General features: G+C 49.4%; 1 protein-coding gene across 1 annotated transcript; it reads right to left on the reverse strand.

Annotated features, from left to right (window-relative positions):
- Window positions 1–726: 726 nt before the first annotated feature.
- On the reverse strand, window positions 727–9,817 carry TMEM39B (transmembrane protein 39B). The gene is made up of 9 exons (XM_072885327.1): window positions 9,704–9,817; window positions 7,396–7,604; window positions 5,279–5,498; window positions 4,898–4,981; window positions 4,068–4,222; window positions 3,099–3,435; window positions 2,053–2,240; window positions 1,474–1,594; window positions 727–1,096 (listed from the first exon to the last, which is right to left on the reverse strand). The coding sequence occupies exons 2-9, from the start codon at window positions 7,521–7,523 to the stop codon at window positions 860–862; spliced, it is 1,470 nt and encodes a 489-aa protein (XP_072741428.1). The 5' UTR covers window positions 7,524–7,604; window positions 9,704–9,817; the 3' UTR covers window positions 727–859.
- Between the last annotated feature and the right edge of the window lie 5,462 nt (window positions 9,818–15,279).

Consider the following 15,279-nt stretch of genomic DNA (forward strand, 5'->3'; position numbering starts at 1 on the left):
GCAGGGCCCGAGCCTGGACCCGGCCACAGCGGCGGGCCCGGCCGGTGTCCCCGGCAGCAGGGACGGCGGCGGCTCTGGGACGGCCCCGCTGCCCCCAGCCCCGAGTCAGCCGGGTGCAGAGCTGCGCCCCTTCCTCCTCCTCCTCCTCCTCACCCGGGTGATGTCAGCCCGCTCGTCCTCCCGGGCCTGGGCAGACCTGACGGGCAGGTTGGGCGGGAGAGGCGGCAAGGGGGGGAACACCCAACCCACTCATGGAAAGGCAAAGCGGGAGCGGCCGGAGCTCCCCCCTGAGCTCCCCCGTCCACGGCGGGTCCCTTCCCACCGCTGCGGACCTCAGACCATCACCTGGGCGGGCTGCAAGCGAGGGGTTGCAGCAGTTCTGCTGCAGCAACTTAAAAATCACGGTAGCGATAATGCAGCCTTCCCCTCCGGCCCCGGAGCATCAGGGGGTGCTGCAGGAGCTCCTTTGGGGTCCCCGGAAAGGACAGGATCAGGGCTCACCCCCTTATACAGGGACTCAGACTGAAGTTGTGAGCTCTAACGTACCTGTAATTCTCATCTTCCCACGCAGTGCCAGCTGGAGCTCCGACTCCAGCAGAAGCAGCGGTATTTGCACCTCTCAGAACTAAGCACGGTTGTTAATAAATCATTCCTCTCAAATACAAACAGGAGGAGGCCTTCTCGGGGGATTTTACCAGACAACAAACACACAAACAACTGTTGGGAGTAAAAAAATATGTTTTTTCCTTTTAATTACATCAGTTATCAAAGAAAAAAAGCAGTGGTAACAAAAATACAAAGCTCTGAGGGTTTCTTGTTTTGTTTGTTTTGTAATAAGCTGAGCATCAGTGCAATTGTTTTAATTTAACTTCTGCTCTGAGTCTCTGCTGGCAGAATATGAGTAGGCTTTGCCCAGCACCAGACGGTCACGCAGCAGCTTGAAGAAGGCGTAGTAATTGCTGAAGAGGATCAGAGCCAGCGAGATGGTCTGGTGCCACTTCTCTGAAGAAATCAGTGAGTAAAGCTGGTAGAAGATGACAGCTCCTTCCAGCAGAATCAGGATGTTGAGGATTCTCAGTGGTTTGCTGAAAAAGAACTGTAGGAGAGACCACAATAAGGCACCGAGCAAAGTCAGAGCCTTCGGGATGCGTTTTTGACGGGATGTGTGAGGCAGAGGCCGGTGAGGATTCCTCTGGGATTCACCTCTGGAGACACAACATTTACCCGTGATCGGCTCTGCACAGAGCCCCGGTTTGCACAGGCCAGTCACCCTCCTGGCAGCACCGATGGGAGATGCGGGACTAACGTGAAAAGCTGTACCGAACCCGGCTCATTCCACCGCCCTGGCACAGCCCACGGGCAGCTCTCCTGCTCAGAGAGCCAGCTCAGGCAGTCTGAGGTGTTCAGGACAAGGGGACCGTGATCCTGCCGAGGCGCTACACCTCCGTCCCCAGAAAGGAGATGTGATCTTACGTGAAAGCGGAAGTGCGAGACGTCTGAGGGCACCGCCACGTTGTAATGCCCCACAGCTTTGTACACGTTCTTGCTGTGTTTCACTAACACTCCCTGTGGCCACATGCACTCCTCTGTCCACCTGCAGGAAACAAGCAGAGAGCTCTTATTTCTACCTCCACAGCCGAAGGGGGGGGTCTGCTGCCTTCCCACCATCAGCTAGGATAACGTACGAGCTGCTTCCGCGGCGCTGGCCACAGCAGTAAGCTGCCGTCATTTGTGAGGGCAGAGTTTGGCCCGCCGAGGCGTGTAACTATGGCAGTGACAAACGGCAGTTACCTGGGGCCAGAAGCAGCAGGCATCTTGCCAAAAAATCAGATCTGCTTGGAAGTGGACAGTACAGATAGCGTCTGTACGCTGTCGGATGTGTCAGCCGACAACTCTGCTTTCATTTTTCTTTTTCTTGTCTTTTTTTTTTAAGCAACAAGAGGAGGAGGAGAGGTGGCTGGAAAGCTGAGCTCCCCATCCAGCCTCTGTTCATGCCAGCAGGCATGCCAGCGAAGAGAAAACTCCAGCCCTAGCCCCAAGAGAGTTTCTTACTGATGCTGTAGCACGTTGGAGCAGAGGGCTGGATCGACCTTCTGCCAGCAGCCCAGGTGCGCTGCGGCTTTATGGAGCAGGTCACAGTAGCGCGCAGGTAAGAGGTACTGCATCAGGATCACAGACGTGCTGATGGAAACCAGAAGGAAGAGCTCACACGACCAGCGTTTGTCATAGTACTGAGTGTTCTGTGGGGGGACAAGAAGAATGTGTGACAACGTGTTTGGACAGCCTCACCTAACAAAGCCATCAAAACACAAAGCACTCAGGCAGGTAAAACGAGGGCTTTTCAAGTAGCTATTAATCCTGCTTGAAAAAGAAGCGCCCACATAGGATGGCTGCTGTACAACTCCTGAACACACCACAGCGAAACATTTATGCTATTGTCACCCATCACCAAAAACAGGGAGATGGTTCCTGATGCTCCCCTAGCTCAGCTGACGACGGGTGGGAGCACCAGCCCCTCGGGGGAAGCGGACTCGGGCTCATTCCTGAGGTCTGACAGATTTACTACAAGACATTTGTCTCATTGTACAACATATTAGTAACTTAAATAAAACAGCTAAGAATCCGAATAAGGTCCATCCTCCTTCATACTGTCTCCTTTATTAAAGTCAATCTCCTCGTCCTGGAGCTCTGTCCTCACAGAAGGTCAGTGTGCGAAGGAATGGTTGGCCTGGAGTCCTTCTAGCTTCACGGGGAGGCAGGAGGGAGACACGGCTCCCTACCGGATGGATGCACACTCTCAGGACAGTCCGGATACACTTTATCAGGGCAACATTGTCCTCTGTTATCCGGAGTTTAAGCAAAGTTAAACCTAGATGGTTATGCTTCTTGCTTTTCACAAGGCCTCTGTAAATGGGTTTGATCCAGCCGCCTGCGCACACAGACCAGCCCTCTGACTAACCTCTCCCATGTTCCAGTTAAGCAAGAAGCGAGAAGCAGACCTCCTCCATAACCCAGTGTCCACCTCCCCACAATCCTCCCCAGCCAGCCCCACGCCTGGAGCAGCAGCATCTGCAAGAGCAGAGGTGGCCCTCGCTCACCTTCACAAACCAGACCGGCACAAAGGCCACGTAGTAGGCACTGAGCATGGAGCTCACCAGCACCTCTTTCATCCGCCAGTTAAAGTCCATTTTCAGGTATTCCACCTCATTGCGGATGAGATCTGGGGAGAGGCAGCAGGCATGAGTGGGCATGGCCTCCATGCCGTACATCTGTCGAGTGTGCTGCTTCCAGGTTTCCTTTAGGACGGTCAGGTAGTCTCTGCCCCTGGAGTTCACCTCGCTGGTCTCTCTGGGACCGATGTTGGCTACCTGGGAGAAGAGGCCCGTCTTCCGAAAGTCACAGTTCAGCTGAAGGAAGGGAATGTACATGCCAAACCTGGAGCAGCAAAGCACAGAAAGGTGGTTACTTCCTTACGAGCTCCCCATGCAATGCCTTTGCTGGCAGCAGATCAGCATTACAATCACATCCCCTTCCTAAATGGCAGACGGTACCTATATAAACTCCAGAAAAGAGCTTCACCAATCTGATCTCAAACACAAGGACCAAGTCTCGGATCTTTATGAGATGCTTCCTCCTGCATCTACCAGAGAGAAGGGAGCTATTTCTACCACTTGACTGGAAGCAGAACTGGCTTCCTTTTGTTAGTGAACACGAAGCAGGGAAGCTGTTCGATTCACTCCACCTGGCAGAGGCACCCACGGGCTGAGGTAAACTGAAGACAAGGGTTCTTTGAATACAATGAGAACAGCATATAATCCTTTTCAGAGGACGAGCAATCTAAGAACTATAATTAATGCTTGTATTAAAGCTGAAATATGGGTAAATGTTAAAGATATGCCCTACCACCAAGAAGAAATGTGACACAGCGAGAGAGAAATGGGTAGTTTAACTTCTGTTACTAGGTAATCAAGTGCTTATTTACTTTCAGGCTTCATTTCAACTGAGCAACGCCCACTGCACTGAAGCAACATTAGAAATCACACATAAGCGCCAGAAGAGATACTTACGGGTAACACAGGAACAGGAGATTAAGGAAAGAGTAGGTTCTGAAAAGGTGAATTATTGATCGACACAAACTCCAGCCTGTGCCAGTGAGAACAGCAAACCGAGTGATCACCAGGAAAATAGTGCGTGGCAGGGAGACTTTGCCACTCTGTGAAGCCTGTGGGGAGAGAAGAAAGAGCTGAGCAGAGGGGAGACTCATTCACTCTTCCTACAGGAAGCAAACGGTAAATGAGCAGGACTTGATCTGTAAAATCAACTTCATATGCAGGAAGGAAGAGCTAGTCAAAGGCTCTGTTTGACTGCCACCAGGAATGGGAGGCCTTCTGTAGGCTGGAATCTGGACTCGCCAAAACCCAGGGCCTCATTCCTCAAGCTGGAATGAGGAGAGCTCTCAGAGCTTCTTGTTAAGGTCTGGTAGTTATCGGTGTGAGCAGCCCACTCTCCTGGACCTGCTCACCACAGAAAGCTTCCGCAGTCAGCAGAAACCGACCTACACTGGTTCCTCCTTGCAGAAAGCTAGAGTAATTAAAAGAACAGGAAAAGAGCCAAATACTGTTCTTCACAAGGAAGAAAGCAGAATTACTACAGCCTAGTTGAGACAGTAATTCAGAAACAATCACAGAAGGACAGAGAGAGTCATGAGCAATGGTTTGAGATGCTCATTTCTGTTCTCTGTTCTTCCCAGTAGAAACCATGCCTAGGTTTCTGACTTGGACATAGCACAAAGTTCTTTAGAAAAGGACAGAAGAGTTTGGAACTGCAAAAGGGACACAAAGCTTTACATTTTGCCTGAGAGGAAAGAACAGGTCTGAGATCTGCTTGGGGACTTTACCTCCTTCACAATAGCACCGATCAGCCGGCGTGCCAGGACGATGGTCGTCACTGTCAGCACGTTGAAGTCAATAAGATGAAAGTTCTGTGGTGACAAAAACAAAATGATTCCACTTTCCGTCAAGCAGCAGAAACCCACATTCAACAGAGAAGCTCCCAAGTTATTCTCTTCTCCTCGGACTCTTGCTTCCGAGATTAGAAAGAGAATGCCAAGCAGACAGCCAGTGCCCAAAATTTGCCAAATAAGAGTCACATGAGCAACCCTCCAGGGCTGTGTAGTCACAGGTAGTTTGCATCAAACACATATAGAAAACTTTATGTCTAACGACCCAAGAGACAGTCTGTGAATATCACCGGACAGCAGCTGTCCTTTGGTGCTTACCAATGACGTGTGTGAAGGCGGATGGGAGGGTGGGTACCACCACACAGTTTTGTAGATGTTGATGTAGTGGACAAACAGAGCAACGAGATGACAGAAGAAGAGCTGAAGTTCAAACAGCACACTCCTCTCCACAGGCAGCTCTGGGATCTTACAGTGCCGGAGGGGGACGACCGTCTGAGTTGCCAAAGGTGGGCTGGAAAGGCCTGTACCTGAACCGCTCCTACCAAGGTAAACCAAAAGCCAGCAGTCACTTCCCTGAGATAAACACAGCGCTGTCCTCCAGCCCACATAGCCAGACTGTAGAAGTCGGTGGGTCTAATATTGACTGAGAAACCTAAGCTGACTATCGTGGTCAATGGCTGCCAGAAACCAGAAGTGTCGGCACCCCGAGGATGTCGAGGATGAGCGCTACAGGCAGATGCGAGTGGGAATTTGCCCAGCAAAAGCAATATTTGGAACCAGGCCAATCTACAGCACCAGGTCATTCGGTATTAAATCCCTTGCGTTGAGTCCAGTTCAAAAGCTGTGGCTGTGTTTTGTTATTCAAGGGGCAACCAGTGGCCCTCTTAATTAATTGGAAGCTTTTAGGCCTCGAGTTGCTATTTACATTTCTAAGAGTGCTTGAACATGAAATACAGAGCAATTAAACACAAGCAAGCCCCTTCTCATTTTTCAACTTCTACTCAACTATGGAAGAAAAACTAGTTTAGTCAGAGGTGCATGTTCCTGTGCGAGCACGCACACAATCCCAGACAGCAACCCTTTTAATCAAAGGGAAGGGAATTAATATATACTAGATATATCTCTCCTGATTTGCAATCTCTAAATAACAACAGTCAAAGGAATCTGGGTGTGGGTTTCAAAGGAACCACAGAGCACAAACTCCTATTGAAAATCCCAAAACGAAACCACAGAAGTCTTAGAGTGTGACTGCAGAAAGACTTCTAGCCCAGGGGTGGACACAGGTGGATCAGCCCATGCTTTTTAAAACAGAAGGCTGACAGCCTAAAATAAGGCCATGCGTGAGGGGAAAACTTTAGGAACCCAAGCTGTCTCTCTGAAACCCCCCCGATTCCCAAGCAGACAAGACTGATTCAGCTTCTCAGGACTGAGAAATCTGCCAATAAACTCTGTTCCTGTATGCAGAACAAGAGTTCCTGTTCTGGTCCTCCAGAAAAGGGCTTTAAATACAAACACAAAGCCTTTTCTGCTTCGAACGGACGCACAAGACCTAAGGGTGCTCTGGCAAGAGCAGTGACAAGGCTCTCATACGCACTTTGGGACTCCTCAGCCTGGACTGCCACGGAGGTGATGGGTATCAGAGGGTATGGCTACAGAGACAAATCACTTAGAGGTAAGCTGGGGCGTGGATTTGTACTGCATTACCTGCTTGTGATAAGGACCTTTGTGCATGCTCTCACAGCAAAGTATGTACAAGGTGGATTGCTCCACCTTCTGTGGCCTTGCGATAACTAGTTTGAATAACTGTATCCCTCTAAATTTCTTGGCCTAGGGCCGTAAGCAGGGAGTAGGTTAAGAAAGATCTAACATTTTCTTTGCAGAGAGTTCATAAGGCACCTCATGCTTACGTATTGCTGTCGGTGCTCCACTTCTCCTTCCTCCTCTCTACCTCAGTTGCAGCAATGCAACCAACCAGCTAGGCTAGAACCTGAAAAAAACCTGCAGCCTACACATCACCTGACCTAGCTAAACTCTACCCCAGAAATGCCTCACCTGACGTAAACTTCAGGGCACAGGAGACGCAACAACCAGAACTCCAGAGTGAGGCTTTGGACAAAAATTTGTCTCGATTCTTACTTTCCATTCAATGGCCGCTAAAGGCTTTTGAACAAGCCTGGAAGTTTGTCATGGTCTGATAAAGCACTTAACGGTCTTGGGCAAATTAGAACCCACCTATCCCAACTACAACATGTAGCATGGACACTGCCACACATAGAAAAAGGATTTCAGCTAGACACCAGGAGTTAACAAATCCCTGAGCCACAGGAAAACCAGCAGTGTGTGAGATGGGGAGATACAGATGGCCTCACACCTGTCTCTCTCAGAGAGGAGCAGCTGGCCTGGCTAGATGTGAAGACGTGGAGAGCCGGACGTACCTGGTGCGTGAGCGCACACCCGTGACGGAGGAACTCGTGGAATGGCCGGAGCCGCCAGCGGCCCCAGGTTCACAGAGGGGATTTCGGCAGTAGGACGTGCGGTTAGGGCCCCGCCTTCCCCCTGCCATAACAACAGAGGGTGCGGAGGGTTGTTCTTCCACGTGGCTTCTCTGCTGTTCACTGCGTGATTATGTCTTCAGTCCTTAAAACTGAAAGGAAAAGATTTCTTATTAATGCTCATCTGCTCTACCACACCCTGGTGACCAGCGGTAACCGATCACTCGCACTGCTAGCTTGCAGCACGAAGCAGGATAATGCAAATTTGCTCAACCCTTTTCTAAATCTCCTATATTTGCCACAGGCTATAGATGTGGTCCCCGATAGCTCCTGACACTCCCAGGACATGCAGCAGCTTGTTAAGGTGCTGTGAATTCACCGAGAGTCTAAAGCCTAATGTATGCAGACTTCCACGGGAGCAGGAAGAAGCTTTTCATGCCTCTCTCCCAACCCAACGCAGTTTACAAGGAATTTAATCTGCATTGCTGTGGTGTTATCCCTGTTTTACAGGCAGAGCAACACACTTACGGAGATGCTAAACAATTCGCCCAAAGGATTCAGTAAATTGGGGATATTACCTAGGTCCCCTTTTACCCAATTTTGTGCTGGAATCAAATATTCACAGCTCTTTTAAAGGGATGCTGCAAAAGCACACAAACCGGCTTTTTCCTTTTTTGCTCCTTTAAGATGGGAAAAAAACCCCTAGCATTTTTAGGGCATTTGCTGTTGATGTTTGCATGGCACAGAGCTCAACAGGATGTTAGCCCAAAGTCAGCTTTTCTAGTGCTTGGTTGCCACAGTGTAAACAAGAATATGAAGGTTTTAAAAACCTTCTCTGGATCCTGTTTAACCTTAGGAGAATCTACACAACTTAGAGAAAGGACAGGGTGATAACACACCATTTACTAGAAGTGAAATCTGAGCTGTGAAGAAACTCGGATCATGTCATATCAATTGCTTCACATCTTTTTCTGATTGCTAATTTCCAGTTTGCATCACTTAGCAATTAGCATCCGGAATAAAGAAAATCTGCTTAAGGTTTAGAAACTGCTCTCAAGTTTTAAAACTTATACTGAGCTCCAGAGTCCTCCAGCAAACTGCTGTACTAGTCCCTGACAATGAGGGACAGGGTGCAGGGGAGTGCGCCTGGGGCTAGACCCAAGCAAAGCAAAGATACCCCAAGATGGGTGCTGTCACATGGGCCCGCGGGGCACAGAGGTGGCCGCAGCACTGGGGGAACTGAGGGGGTACAGAGCAAAGGGCAGAAGCCCCAGCATGTGGCATGGCACACGAGTCCTGGTGACCTGGGGATGCAGAGTAACTGCTGGTGAACAGGAAGGGCTGTGCACAGGAACACCCCAGGATACAACACGGGGACTGGAGGGGGGCACCAGATGGACAGGACCTGGGGGGGGAGGCGAAGACAGCGGATTTGAGGCCCAGGACACCACAACATGAGAGTCTGAGAGGGAAAAGTGGGAGGATGAAAGTGTTGGGCAGGGGAATAGAGCTGGGGAGCCTGGGGGGGCACGCTTGGGAGCTATAGCAGTGCAGTTCAGGGGCTGTAGGAGCTTCGGGAGCTCAGATGGGGGCTCTGAAGGAGCAGTGGGGACTGCGAGGGCACAGACCAGGGGCTATGGGGTCTACAGAGGTGCAGGCAGGAGCCACAAACACTCCAGGGGTGCAGGCAGAGGCTACAGGAGATCTGGGCGCACAACTGGGCACTACAGAAGAGCATTGGGGGTCACAGGGGCTATGAGGGCTCTGGGGGCACAGGCTGAGGCTGTAAGAGGATAACGCGGGCTCCAGAGGCCCTTGGGGCGCAGGCCAGGGCTGTAGTGGAGCAGCGGGAGCTGCAGGAGCGCCGCGGGGGCTGCAGGCTCGCAGGACGGGCCACGGAGAGCACCGGGGGCTCCGCCGGGGTACAAGAAACCTGCGGGGGAGCATTAGGGGCTACGGGGCGGGGTGTGTGTGTGCAGGGGAGCTTCAGGGGAGATACGGGAGCACGCACCGAGGCTGCAGGGAGGAACGGGGCTCTAAGGCAGCTCCGGGGGCTCCGGGCCAGGCCGCGGCCCGGGAGCCGCCCCCCTCACAGCGGCGGCGGGGCGGGGCCAGCTGCGGGCTCTCAGCGCCCCGCCCGCCGCTCGGCCCTCTCCCCCAGCTCCCGGCTCGGCCCCCCCCCCCACCCCGCGCCCGTCCGTCCCCCTCCCCGCCGGTGCCCGGGTCCGTCCCGCCGCTCGGCCCCCCTCACCCATCTCCGGCCGCCGCTCAGCCTGCGCCGGGCACAATATGGCGGGCGGGGCCGGCGGCGCGATGGCGGCCGCCAGCGGACAATCCTCCTGCGGGGCGCGCGCCCCGCCCGCCCGGCCCCGCCCCCCCGGCCCCGCCCCCTCCAGGCCCAGGCTGGGAAGCCCTTGGGGCATCGGGGTGCAGGGCTGGACCCCCATCGCCCACCCTGCTCCAGCACCCCCTTGGGGCAGAACCCCCCCAGACTCCATCACCCCACAGACAGCAGGAAGAGAAACGAGAGAAAAACGGCACGCCTTTGAGAGCCCCACAAAATTCAACGTCAGGCCTTTATTGTAGGGAACGACTAATCATTTTCAACATCTGTTGAACACTTCTCGCTAAATACCAGCCGCGCAAGAGCTTGCCCGTTTCCTATACAAGTTATTTTAATGCTGTGATTCACCTTGATCAGTTTTCACCATCTTTACCAACCACGTGCGGTGTTTTTCATTGATTTCCGTAACTTGTGGGTGTTTGATGCTTCAGTACAGATGGAGTGTTATACAATCCTGAGAACCACCCCTGCCTGGGCTGGAGGCAAAGCCATCTCTAAAATTAATGAACTTTCACAGGGCCAATCTTTCACTTCTTACTGGTTTTGAAACCCACGTTGTGCAGAGCCATCAAAAACCAGGAGTATCCAGACACCTGCGGTTTTAAGAGTCTTCCAGGAAGAGCTATAAAGGTAACAGGTAGGACGTCCCGATGACAGGTTAAAAACAGGTTTGCATCTGTAACACCACGGATGAGCCTTTGGTTGTATTTGGTTCCAAAGCCAGCAGTAAAAGTAACAGCTTCATTGGAAAACACTTTATATTTCATTACTCCAATGTACAGTTGCTGCTCTCCAGCGTTTGGGGCAGCCGAGGGAGGCTCCGGTGTTCTCCAACGCTCACCCAGAGCTGCCAGGTTCCTATTTCCCAGCCACAGCAAAGCAAACGGCATCTTAACCGGGTTCTTTTATCAGATCTGAAATCAGCTCATTGGAGATTCATCCCACTTTGCAAAAGGAGCAAAATGAGCGTGGAAACAAACATTTCTATTAAAACATATGGTAGCAATGGAAGGCTCAACTGAGCAGTAACAGCAAAGGTTTCTGCTCTGTGCTCACAGGAACTGAGCTTCCCGAGTAGAAAAAGAGGAGTAACATCGACATTTGAGATGGGAGTTCCCAGGGGCCCTGACTAGCCTGCAGAAATTCCTCCCCCTCAAAGCTTACAAATGGGGCATGTGTCCAACATCTCATCCAAGATGTTATAGGTTTATCAATTAAAGAAGAATTTCCCTATGCCCCGTCTTCCTCCCCAGAAGCACCATATGTACTTGTTCCTCGCAGCCGAGAGAAGAGCTGCGTTCGCAGCATCGCCTGCTCTCCTCTGCATCTCCCACCAGACGGGTCACAGCTGGGCTCTTCTCCTCTGGGGCCAGCTGGAAGGTCTATCACAGGCTGCAGGAATCACCCTCTGCCCAAATGTCCTTTAGGAGAGCAGCGGTATGGGGTGAGGAAGGAGGACGTGCACATTTAAATTTGTTTTTCTTGGCTCTGTTCGTGACAGATGCTCTCATACAAATTTAAGAACTCATTCTGTACAAAAAGAATCATCTGCTTTAACAGCCGAACAGGGAATCCAGCTGTGCTCTCAAACCCTACTTACCAAATATGGAATTTTAGAGGGCCGTATCAAGGTAATGTCTTAGCCTTACTGAAAGCAGAGTGTTTTAAGTTAAACATAAAAATACCATAGATAAGTTATAAAATAAAGCCTGTAGCCATTTGCTTTATTTAATAATCCGAACAGCAACTTGAAACCAGGGGTAAGGAATGGGCAGGGTATGACAGTCTTTTTCCAGGAAAAGCTGCCGGGGACATCTCTGCACTACCAGTTGGAGCGTTTTTCCTGCAAGCTCAGTTTCACACTCCTGTTGCTGTCCAAGATACTGGCTATGAACCACAAGCACGGTGAGACCTCACCAAGGAATTGTGAAGTCCAGGTTTATACCAGCTCCAAGCAAGGCCAGCCTGAGTATTTATACCAAAGGGCTGGACTAGAGGCTGAAGAAGCTGGGGCAACCCAGAGCAAGGGCCAGAGAAGATGGGACTGCTGAGGCACGGAGCGCTCTGCAGCCGGAGGATGTTTCTAGAGCCAAGCTTCTCTTCAAAAAGAACAGTATTGTTGGGAAACACTTCCACAGAGGAGATGTGACTGCTGCTGTACATCACACTGTATGGTACCAAGCACAATGGGGGCCTTTATCTTGTTTATGGTCTTTACCAAAATCCTACAAATAATAAGATGTGGATTAGTCCTTTGGGGAAATCAGGAGATGAAAGATCACTGGTGCTTGTTAGCTCACAGCCAGCAGAATACAACCTCCAGCGGCTACGTGTCAGTAGAAAAGGGAAGGTTATTTAGGTGACTCAGACTTCAGTACTCAAAGGAATCTCTACCCCTCACAAATTTCAGCGAGTCCTCTATCACCCCCGGAACGTCTGGCTAATTAGAGCATCTTTGAGAGACACATCCGATGCTGATGGCTATTTTGGGATCTCAAATTAGCTTTTGCAGACTCTAGGCTAAAATCTGAATGTAGTAATGCTATGAGAGGGAGGAAGATGTCTGATGCAGGGCATGTTTTCAAAATACTTTCAGCATATACAGTTATTTTCAATATATTAAGATTTACATTCCTCCATAACATTAAAATCTTTCACATAAACATGCAACAAATGCAATGCACAAGCAAGCTGTATTACTCCAAAGGCAGTGTCACAAGATCCACTTCTATTGGTAAAAAACTGCATCATAATAGATGATCTCTATCAAATCTTTTCCACTTGATATAAAAGCTGTGCCTATTAAGAGAGAAATGGGAAAGATTGGTACAACACCATATAAATTGACATTCCAATTACATTGTAAATGAAGATGCATTCTATAAACAGGCCACAAATCCAGAGATGTTATGATTTCCCCTAGCAGAAAACTATGGATCCAATTTTCAAGTCAGAGTCAGAGAATTGAGGGTAATCTCACTCTGTTGCAGCGTTTCCACATATTACCGCTCTCTTGTTCCTAATACTCCTAAGATAAGAGAAGCTCGTTTGGTAGCTTTACAATTCCGTATAAAATAAGACTTATGTCCTTCTATGTCCTACACCCAGGGCTTTTCACAGTTGTATTTTGAAGCCATTAGACTTCTTTAGCGTTCCAAGGGTTTATTTCTTTGTTCTTTTATTTATGGAGCTCAGACTTTCAGTGATCTCAAGATTTGAGAGAAAGCGATTAGCTGTCCCCAAAGGAGACGCTTACGGCTGCTGCCTTTGGGCCTGGGGGGAGATGTGTCCTTGCTGTGGAAGCAGGTCACTCCACCGATGCATGATAATCTCCCCACCCAAGGTACCACTCGGTTTGCAAGCACTTGAGTGCTTTTATTAAGATATTTATCAAAGAACAAGCAAGTCAGTGGGGCCGGAGCAGCCACCAGAGGGAGCCCCGCCACCGTGGGTGCTGACCGGGACCGGCACCCAAAGGTGCTGGGGGTCCATCACCCCTCCCGAGGGCTCAGGGTGTTCACTTGCTGACACCAGGTGTGCAGCCCGGCGGGGCTCTGAGCTAAACGTCTGCCAGCCAGGCCTGCAGGACCACTGACCGAGCCGTCTCTGGCAAATGGCATCGAACAAAAAGCCATAAAAAGAACAGCCAGCAGCCAGATCACATTTCAGAGCCCATCTGGGGGTGTGGAAGGGGTGGAAGTAGCAAGGTCTAGCTGGGCAGCATCTGCTCTAAAATCTGCACTCTGTAATTTTAATCCATTATGGACTCATATAGGAATTCCTATTGAGCCCTTCCTTGGGCTGCTCTGTTTCTACAGCATGGGGTAACAACAACTTCAACTCTACCTCGCTGCTGAGAGCACTCTCACGTAGGCCAGCATCTCAGTCGGGAACCAGCTCCAAAAGACAGATCTCCTTACCACATTTCCCCCTCAAATGCACCGAAACCTCCTTCTCCATGGGATCTCGGTGGGAGAGCTCTATGCAGGTACATACTGAAGCCTCCTCCACACCATGACCTCTGCAGGAGTGTCAGTCATGTAACCGGCCTTTCTCAAGCGTAATTTATTTGTGGGTATATAAAGAATGGCTTCAATTTAGCAGCTCAGATGGTGCCGCCCCCCACCTCCCACACAGAACATGTTAGCAGCTTGCAACGGGTTGCAAAAATAAACAAACTTACCCACTTCGTGTTGCCCCTGCTCATCTTCACCCAAGTGATTCATAGCGATGTACTCTTGACTCCTGCAAATTGAAGACATTTGTGAGTCTCCTTAATGTAAGCACAAATCCAAAGAAAAAGATTCCTGCATGCAATTACACAGGAAGGAAAACATGCAACTTAAGCTGAGCTTTGAACATTTCGCAGTAAATATCAATACTGGGGTCTAAAAAGGGCCATCATTTTACATTTTTAAATAACTGAGCAGAATTTTTTTTTTGGCAGTAGCAGGACTCTCTATATTCGTTGTCATTTTACATCTTTTGATATTTAAGCTTGCCGATTCCTTTTTGCCCACGTTACATTACAGTGCATTTTCAAAGGGCACATTATTAAAGTTATTGCTAATTTATGCAGAAGCATGTGGTTTTTTTTAAATGTTTATTTTAAACATTTTTTGCAAATTTTTACATTAAAATTAACATTTGAAGAATTGTTTCAATAAAGTTTATGCAAGTTGCCGTCACAGTTTATGTAAAAGAGAAATGTGCTATTAAAATCAGACATTTAGGTTACCTTTTGGGTTTTGCGATGCATGTTAGCTTTACACATCCTGATTCTCCTGCGATAATTTTCCTTTAAAAGGGGGGTATAGGGTGATCTTTTCATCAAGCAAGACATTATGCCCTGAAAGCTGACTCCAAACCATTGTTGAAAATTCAGTTATTTACACTTTAATAACAATCTACAAATACAACTTTTTGTTTTAAAGTATTCCCCTCAATCATGCACTGCTACAAGCAGTTTGGTTCCTAATGCTCTATTTTTCACCCCCGAGCAGTTTCTCTCCCCCTAGAATGCCAGATTCATTTTGCAGATGGGAAATACAAACCATTTTTCATATCTAAGAAGAAATTTACTTTATTAATATATTTTTATATATATATATATACATACACACCCTCTCAGAAGGATATGAGGAGCAACTGCAGCACCCTTCTCAAACAGAGATACATTTTAAAGTGGTTTTCCAAGTAAAGGCTACCATAAAGTAAAAGTAGGAAGGGCATCGTCTTAGCCCAGGGGGTTAGGGGCGTTTACATAAAGCAGAAAGCAAGCTTCCTCCTCCTCCTGGTGGCAGCTAAGCCTTGGATTTTTCAGCATTCATTTTGTCACGCTACATTTAAACCAGCCATTTCAGACTCAATCTGGAGTCTGCAGTCTGGAATACTCTGAGGCCACCTGAAATCTGAATCATTAATTCAGCAAAGAACCATAAACACTTTCCAGCAGAGAGAAGTGAGATTTCTGCCATAGTCCA

Source organism: Ciconia boyciana, chromosome 21 (genome assembly GCF_034638445.1).
Source record: "Ciconia boyciana chromosome 21, ASM3463844v1, whole genome shotgun sequence".
NCBI lineage: Eukaryota > Metazoa > Chordata > Aves > Ciconiiformes > Ciconiidae > Ciconia > Ciconia boyciana.

Coding starts and splice junctions, on each gene's coding strand:
- TMEM39B (XM_072885327.1), bottom strand. CDS start 7,523: ATGGCAGGGGGAAGGCGGGGCCCTAACCGCACGTCCTACTGCCGAAAT. Junction 4,982..5,278: donor CGCCTTCACACACGTCATTG/GTAAGCACCAAA, acceptor TTGTCACCACAG/AACTTTCATCTTATTGACTT. Junction 1,595..2,052: donor TCCAACGTGCTACAGCATCA/GTAAGAAACTCT, acceptor TGTTTCCTGCAG/GTGGACAGAGGAGTGCATGT.